Below are 9,019 nucleotides of genomic sequence, written 5' to 3'. Positions count from 1 at the left end.
TACTCAGAAAATGTAATCCAATGTCAATTAATTTGTTGCTTGAAAAAAATACCTACTGTACGTACAACATAAGCAGTAATAAGCCTCAACAAGAAAATAATTTTTTAATTTGGACTTGTTAAAATTGGCATAAGATAACCGGGGCAAGACGATTTTGTCCTTATTATTGTTTCAAGTAAGGTTATACGTACTTTGAGTAACAAAATGACGGTTATACGTACTTTGAGTAACAAAATGACGGTGTTACTTAATCATTCACTCCCTCGATTGCCAAACCCACTCCATCATCGTCATCAAAATCCCTTCCTTCTCTCATCCACCTCGAAGTCGTTGAGAGCTCTCAAAGCTACCAGCGGCAATGGAAATGGCTTCATTTCGTGCTCAACTCTCAGTGCTCGGATGGTGTCCGCTCCTGTGGTTAAGACACTTGTCTCGCTCGATTTTAAGACATCTATCTTCAAGAAGGAGAAGATCTCTCTCGCTGGCCACGATGAGTAAATTGTGAGAGGAGGAAGGGATTTGTTCAAGTTGCGCCGGACGCATTCAAGGGGATTAAGCAAATTAACGTTAGAGGTTGGGGTTCCCAGGAACCTACCCAAGAATTGAGCTTGGGCAGGTCCCTGGGAACCCCAACCAATAACGCCAATATGATTAATCCCCTTGAATGCGTCCGGCAGCAACTTCAACAAATCTCTTTCTCGTCTCACAATGTACTCATCGTGGCCAGTGAGAGAGATCATCTCCTTCTTGAAAACAGATGTCTCAAAATCGAGCGAGAGAGGTGTCTTAACCGTAGGAGTAGACACCATCCGAACGCCGAGAGCTGAGCCCAAAACGAAGCCGTTTCCATTGTCATTGGTAGCTTTGAGAGCTCTCAACGACTTCGCGGTGGATTAGAGAAACCCTAGATTGAGAGGCTTGAATTCTGGTTTTGTTGGCAGATGGACCCACAAAAGTAGCTGTAAATTAAACGGAAACAAAATTCTTTTCCTTTTTGTGTGATTAAAATAAGATGTAAATTATAAAAAAATAGGCAGAAAAATAAACTAACAAATCCAAAGTAATAAATCAACCACAAAAGACACCAATTTTAACGTGGAAAACCCAAATTGGAAAAAAACCACAGGATTATAGTCTGATATAAACTTCCACTATATTAATGGGATTACGGCACAAATTTTTCTCCAGATAACACTAGAGGCTAACAACATCAAGATTCTCAACAATCTTAGTTTACAATAATAGATCTAATATATATTTCTCTAATAAATGGGTATCTCAAATAACAGCTACCAAGAGAATAAAATGCAGATCAACACCAATAAAAATATAGAGGGCGATGTCAGGAACTTACCCTCCAAATTTGGGAGAAATCAGAGTTAAAATCATCTTGCGATCGTTAAATCAAAGATTGAAAACTTAAAGAAAAAATACCTCTGTCTTTCTCTCTCTCGCAGCATCTTCTCAATGCGTGAAATGACTATAGCTCTCTTGATTCTTCACTTATTTCCTTTATATATTTTCTCATTAATTTCGTCGAAGTCTAAAATTTTACAATAATTACACATCAAACAAATTATTTTTGACTTTAGAGTTTTTGGTCCACCAAAGTGAGATAGACCCTACAGATTTTAGGGTTTTCGATGATGATGATGGAGTAGGTTTGGCGATCGATGGAGTGAATGATGAAGTAGCTGCCGCCATTTTGTTACTCAAAGTGCATATAACCTTACCTAAACAATAATAAGGACGAAATCATCTTGCCCGGTTATCTTACCCCAATTTTAAGATGTAAGTCCAAATTAAAAAATTATTTTCTTATTGAGGTGGCCATAACATAATCAAGAAGGCTTAACTAGAAGAAAAAGAAGAAGAATCTGCAGCAGAGATCGAGATTTTGCCAAAGACGATGATTTTAACAAGAAAGAGTGTGACTAAGAGAAACAAAGACCAAAAGTAGGCTAAAATGTTTAGGAAGCTTGGTGCTGGAACGATGACTGAGATGAGTGCAAGAGATAAAAACTAGGGCTAATATTATGTGATACTTGAACTTGAGAAGCTTTTTTTGGTTCTCCATGGCCTTTAAATATTGATATGAGTTGAGAGAATTAAAAAAAATAAATAAATAAAGAGAGATTGAGAGTTCCCTTCAAAAAATGAAAAAGAGAGATTTATTATTGGTGTTATTGGCTAGAGTGAACAAGAGAGATAGAATCTAGAGAGATGAAGTTGAGGGATTAGGCTATATTTGGGAGGTAGGATTAAGTGTAGGATTGGACTAATTATTGAGACAAAATATTAAGTATTATTATTGTTATTGTTGACTTTTTGAGAAGCAACAGGGATTGTAATGTTAATTGCCATGTAAATTCATCTACCTCGTCGGAACAATTTCTGCCATTCTTGCGTTGGATCTGTTGGACCAAAAATAAAATAAGCCTAATAAGGCCCAAATAAATTTAATCTCAATAACCCTCATCTAATAAATTTCCTCCCAATTAAGCCCACGAAGTTGTGGACAACTCACCCAGAATGATTCTCCTAAGTAACAAGGTTTCAAAACCCAAAAGGAGCCAAGGTCCTAAATTCATATCCTAAGACAAATCACCTAGGATAAATTAAGTAGGTGACAAGGATTTAAAGTCCAAACCTAGGACAACCTAGGACAAACCTCCTAAGTTTGAAGGCTCTTATGATCACAAGATCTTAGTAAAAATAACATAAGGATAAAACGTTCATTCCTCTAATCTATATACAAGTTTGTATATCCATGTGTCAATCAACATGGGCACTAGGGGACAAGTGTTGCCAAATGTCACAAGAATAATGACATTTGTCATCAAAATAACTAGGACCCAAGTCAAATCAGTTTGGTCGATAAATATGGCTTTCATTCTCACTAAAAGGTAAGACAAAAAGAGACTCAAAAGGAGAAAATGTTAACTTTCTCCCCCGAATCTTTCTCTTTCTAAATTTATATTTCCAAAAGTCTGGTGACTGACTTGACCGTCGAAGGGTTTATGCCGGCAAAGCCGACCCTCTTATCATTTTTCTGTGTTTGTAGAGTATCACTAGACAAGAACATTATGATTGCCTAAGGAAGTGGATTGAGAAGAGGATATATAAAGGCCCATCAAAATCAGCCCAAAGGAAAAACTCACCATCATCAAATCTAACAAAGAGGAACCCAAGTTCTAAAGGGGTCGTCATCAGTCGAAATTTCCATATTATAAGTTGAGACAAAATTTGCACCAACAAGATCCAATGGTTGGATCCAAAAAGACAAATTTATGGTTAAATATTTGCCTGAATTTTTTAAGTAACTGATTAATAAATTATAATAATTAATTATATCTCAAAAAGATTAAAAATATCAGTAAATAAGCTGTGCCACGTCAACAATACGAGAGAACTTTAAAAATAATTCACCCACCTTAATGTGAATGGCCACCTTAATTTATACCTGTATATTCCATTCAACCAAACCAAAGCCCCTTTAATATGCCGAAAAAATAACTCCACTTTGAACTGAATAAATCAACTCAACCACTCGTTAACTCTAATTGAATTGAAGCATTCAACTTTTACGTATTCTTACAATTCAATTTTTTCGCTCAAATCATTCACCCTGCTACTTTGCATAGCCACCTCTAACATTAATGCTTGTTTACAATTAATTCAATAATTCATATTTGACTTGAACTGTTCTAACATGTTAGCCACCTCGGGTATTTTAGAATGTTCGAATTCTGAATTCAAAAATAATAATAATAATAATAAGATGACGATTTTGCCAGTCATTTTGAAAAGCCATATCCTTGACTTTGATTTGTTTGGGTGGAACGGAAAGTTAGTTAATTGTTACTCATCCTTAATGAATGTTTCTATCTCGCTTTCATTGTACTACAAAATAAAGTTAAGTTCAAACATTGAAAACGAATTTGGGTTTTATGTTGTTCTCGGTGATAATTTTTGTAATGGATATTTTAGTAATAAAAGAAAAAATTATTAAAAATAAGTATAAGAGTACTTTGATGGGTTCAAATCCCATCTCTTATGAATTAATTAATTAAACTGACTTGAATAAATCGAAAAGGAATAATGAATCAATAAATTATAACCAAATAAATTGACTTGAACTTTGTGACGCATGATTTATTTTCCCCGAATTTTCTTTAAAATTGTTACAAAAGAGTAGGTGTATGTGACATGAGCTTTGATGGTTTCAAAAGCCATATTGCTTTCAGACGGGTTGATCAGTTTAAAGCCAAAATTAAGTACAATTTTTTAACCATCGATCTCGTCTTAATTTGTAGATAAAATTTTAATTGGAATAAGAAAACGACGCAAACATTAATTAGATGATCTTGGTAATGCCACATTGACTTTATTTAGGATTGAGACTTTTAATTAATTTGGAGCAGGTATTTTGATGAATCAAGCAAGTTATCGCCTATTACTAGTTAATTGTCAAGCATGGAAACACTCTTAACAACCGCTTAATTTGTGTATATTAAAAAATATACATAGGAAGATCCATAATTTACATGATCCAATCTATGTGTACTGAATTTTATGCATCTAAAATATATTTGTGTAGTGATATTTGACCTCTTCTATTTATCTCATTAGCCCCATTTCTTAATTAAATCTATTTATTTTTAGAATTACCATTTTCATTATATTTTTTTTTCAATCTCTGCCCTTTTCAATTACAAGTACCACTAAAATGTATCCACAAAAGAATTTGTATTTTTACCATTTACCAAACCATGGACAGTTTTGTTAACCCATTGTGCAAGCGAATAAACATTGTCACCAAATGTCTCATTTTGAATTTATGTTTGTTTTAAGCATTTAATTAATGGCGTACTAGTTCTTCGGGTGTACATACCCATGTGTTTTAATTTAGAAGATTCAAAGCAAAGTTAAAACTTGATTATGTATTATGCAATGTAAACCTAGAATCTTATTTATTACTGATGACAGTATGATTGATATATCATTTCGGTATGTATGAAACAAGAAAGAACATCATCAATATAAAACTATAAATTGCTGATGAATACAAATCAATTAAAAAGGGGGAGTTCCGGTTCAAAGATTTGTACAAACATTTACATTCCCAAAGATCCATGATTTGATTTCTCTACCAAGGATAGGAATGCAGGTAGAACCTTCCATAGACTAGATGTTTATCTCATATGTGAAGAAGATAATTTTAAAAATCGAGATGCTCTGAAGAAGGCTCAGGATGAACTAGACATTCATGTTGGTGCAAATAGGCAAGTGAATGAATCTAACATTGAAAATTTAGTTTACTTGCGGGCTATCCTCAAGGAAACAATGCGTTTATATCCGGCAGCGCCACTTCTACTATCTCACCAGTGGATGGAAGACTGCACCGTCAGTGGTTACCATGTCCCTGCAGGCACGCAACCCTTTGTTAATGCTTGGAAGGTTCATCATGACCCAAAAGTTTGGCAGGAGCCTTGTAAATTTCTGCCAGAAAGATTTCTTACAACACACAAGAATATTGACTTAGGGGGACAAAACTTTGAATTAATAACAGTAATAATAATTTACACTAGAATAATTTTATATCAATTAAATAAAGACTATATTTTTTCATCTCATCATCAAGAGAAGGAAATGCCAACCAACTCAATGGAGGGGTTATTCTCCTTCCCACATAAATATTAAATTTTATTTGAATTAATTATTTTTCTCAATATTAATCTATCATCATTTGTTTCAATGGTTAACAATAGGGCAAAGTTTGATGGTCATTCAGTCAAAGAATGAGCAAAAGTTATCCTTCATAATTCACATTTCTAACCTAACAGAAGAAAAAAAAATTGCAAGACTTTGGTTCCTGAGTCATGAATTTGGATTGGAAAATGAAAAATAAAATGACTTGGTCATCGAAATTTTATGTTAGCCATGGATTAAAGTAGTAAACCGTCATTTTCTAAGACTTTAGAAGCATCCCTTGATTTCACAAAGCAACAAACTGACTAGAAAAGTAAAAAGTGTTTGAATTTTGTTATATCTTAGACGAGTCTCTCGCTCCCCCTAGGTATGGGAATTATTTGTAAATGTAAGAATTCAGAGACTCAAATTAATAAAATTGGGAAAAGTAAAATATATTTTGTTTGATTTATAAGCTTGTCCTTAATAGTACAATTACTTTATAAGTATTTTAGTTATATAAAATTTTATTAAAATAAAAGTGTTTAAAGCATTTTAAGGGTATATTGCCAATTTTGTAATTATCTTATAATCATTGACTAGACGAAACTTTTACTGCAGACCTTACGCTATATGCTCTTAAATTATATCTATATATCAGACATGATTTGAAGTAACCTCTTCATTCAGATCAGAGCCTCACAGCCAACAAAAACCAATTAGAAATGGCCATATTTCTTACACTAGGATCAACTGTTCTTGCAATAATTTCAGGCTTTGTAATATTTCTCTTACTTTTACTCTTGATTTCACTAAATGGGCGAACAAAAGACACACAAGCTCCTCATCAAGCACCAGTGGCTGGGGGAGCATGGCCTTTGATTGGCCATTTACATCTCTTTGGAGGGCAAGAGCCAACTCATAGACTTTTGGGAGACATGGCTGATAAATACGGTCCAATATTCACTATGAAAATGGGCTTGAATCGAGCTTTAGTGGTCAGCAATTGGGAAATTGCCAAAGAATGTTTCACCATCAACGACAAACCCTTTGCAAATCGTCCCAGATCAATGGCCATGGATCTCTTAGGGTACAATTTTTTGGCCATTGCTGCCAGCCCATACGGCAACTACTGGCGAGAGTCTCGCAAGATGGCCACGATTGAGCTTTTATCAAACAAACAACTTCAGAAGCTGAAACATGTACGAGAGTCTGAAGTGAAGGCTTCAATCAAAGGGTTATTCGAGAATTGCAAAAGGAGCAGTTCACATAAGGTTTCAGTGGAGATGAATCACTGGATTGAGGGGATTGTACTTGATATTATCATGAGAATAATTGCAGGAAAACGTTACACTTCACAAGACAGTTCTGATTTTCAAGAGCATGCGACCGACTTTTTTGACTTGTTTGGTAAGTTTGTGGTGTCTGACGCTTTACCGTATCTGAGATGGCTGGATATCGGCGGATACGAGAAATTAATGAAGAAGACAGCTAAAGAATTTGACCTCGTTTTCCAAGGATGGTTGGATGAGCATAAGAGCAAAAGAGGTTCTAGCGAGGTTAAGGGAGATGAAGACTTTATGTATGTGATGCTGTCCTTGTTTGATGACAAAACAAAGCAGCTTCCTGGTGGCGATGACACTGACACTGTTATTAAAGCTATATGCCTGGTATTGTCCTGAAAAAAACTTAAGCACAGCTAATGCAAAAATTATTGATAACATGTCAATTGGCAAAAAGCTATTTTATATATATAATCGAGCTGACTCCTACTTTTGCAGTCTCTAATCTTAGCAGCTTCAGACACTACCGCAGTAACATTGACATGGGCTATCGCCCTACTTCTCAACAACCGCGATGTTCTAGAGAAGGCTCAAAATGAACTAGACGTTCACGTTGGTACAAATAGACAAGTGAATGAATCAGACATGATAAATTTAGCTTATTTGCAGGTCGTCCTCAAGGAGACACTGCGTTTATACCCCGCTGCGCCACTTTTAGTACCTCACGAGTCTATCGAAGACTGCAACATCAGTGGTTACCATGTCCCTGCAGGCACACAACTTATTGTTAATGCTTGGAAGATTCAGCGTGATCCAGGAGTTTGGGAGGAGCCTTGTAGATTTCTGCCAGAAAGATTTCTTACAAAATACAAGGACGTTGATCTGAAGGGACAGAATTTTGAATTTATACCATTTGGAAGTGGTAGAAGAATGTGTCCTGGAATTTCGTTTGCCTTTCAAGTTATGCCACTAATACTTGCTTCATTACTACATGGGTTTGATTTTGCAACCCCATCAGATGCACCAGTTGACATGGAAGAGGCAAAATCCTTGACCTATGCTAAAGCTACTCCACTTGAAGTGCTTCTTACTCCACGCCTTTCTGCTTCTTTATATGATTAATTTGGCTTCTGCAATACTGAATGTATGTTTTTGTATCACCAATAAGAAGTGATCAGATGTGATCATGTCTATTACCCTGAGGGTTTAGTATTTTTTTTTTTCCCCAGAATGTAAGTTGTTGTGTTATCAATAAGAAGCGATTAGATGTGTGTTTATTTATATGTTTATATAACATTATGCTAAGTAATAATTCATAGTTAAGGTTTCCATCTTTATGGGAAAAAGTTTTACATTTATCTTATTAAAGCGCGGGTCCAGATTTAAAAAAAAAAAAAAAAGATGTAGGGCAGGACATGCTGTCCTAACTCATTTTGTTTGCACCAAACATAAAATTAGATTAATGTTTGTAAAAACAATCAAATGCACCCTCAAGGTAATTAATTAAACTAAAAGTTTAATAATGCAATTATTATTCATAGTTAATTAGTTCCTCTTTAATTTTTTTACTGTGAAAAAAATTTCAGCTTACCAGCCCTCTTCGTAAATTGACGTGCTTCAATTTATTAATTTGGTGGAGTGAACTTGAGCGATGTAGATCAGGTAATTAATTAAACTAAAACAAGTCCTTGTGTAACATGCAGATCAGCTCACTAGCCCTCAGGATGTAAGCTAGCGGACTGCACATTCGCTCGAGAAACATAATTCAGAGGCATCATTATCCAGGCTTGTGGGCTGTGGCTATATAGTCAATGAAATTTCTTTTATTGGTTATAGCTAATTTCGGCTGCAGGAAAGATTAAGCAGTAGGAAAGTTCATGTCCAGTAATTTTTGTTGGAAAGTTAACACATATGACACTAAAAAAACACACTATTTTATTTCTTCAATAACACTCCTCACCAACTACAACTCTTATTTTTCACTCTCTACAACTTAGAGATTTTGTTATTTCACTTTATGCTTAAACCAAAGGGGAGAGGGGGTA

General features: G+C 34.9%; 1 protein-coding gene across 1 annotated transcript; it reads left to right on the top strand.

Annotated features, from left to right (window-relative positions):
* The first annotated feature begins 6,389 nt into the window (after nt 1-6,389).
* LOC102615630 (cytochrome P450 CYP82D47-like) lies at nt 6,390-8,255 on the top strand. Its single transcript, XM_006464235.4, has 2 exons — nt 6,390-7,361; nt 7,473-8,255. Exons 1-2 carry the CDS (start codon nt 6,417-6,419, stop codon nt 8,094-8,096), a joined length of 1,569 nt encoding a protein of 522 aa, XP_006464298.2. The 5' UTR covers nt 6,390-6,416; the 3' UTR covers nt 8,097-8,255.
* Nucleotides 8,256-9,019: the final 764 nt, after the last annotated feature.

The sequence above is a fragment of the Citrus sinensis genome, chromosome 7 (genome assembly GCF_022201045.2).
Source record: "Citrus sinensis cultivar Valencia sweet orange chromosome 7, DVS_A1.0, whole genome shotgun sequence".
Taxonomy (NCBI): Eukaryota; Viridiplantae; Streptophyta; class Magnoliopsida; order Sapindales; family Rutaceae; genus Citrus; species Citrus sinensis.
The sequence above is the reverse complement of the archived record's forward strand: the minus strand, read 5'-3'. Positions and strand labels throughout refer to the sequence as shown.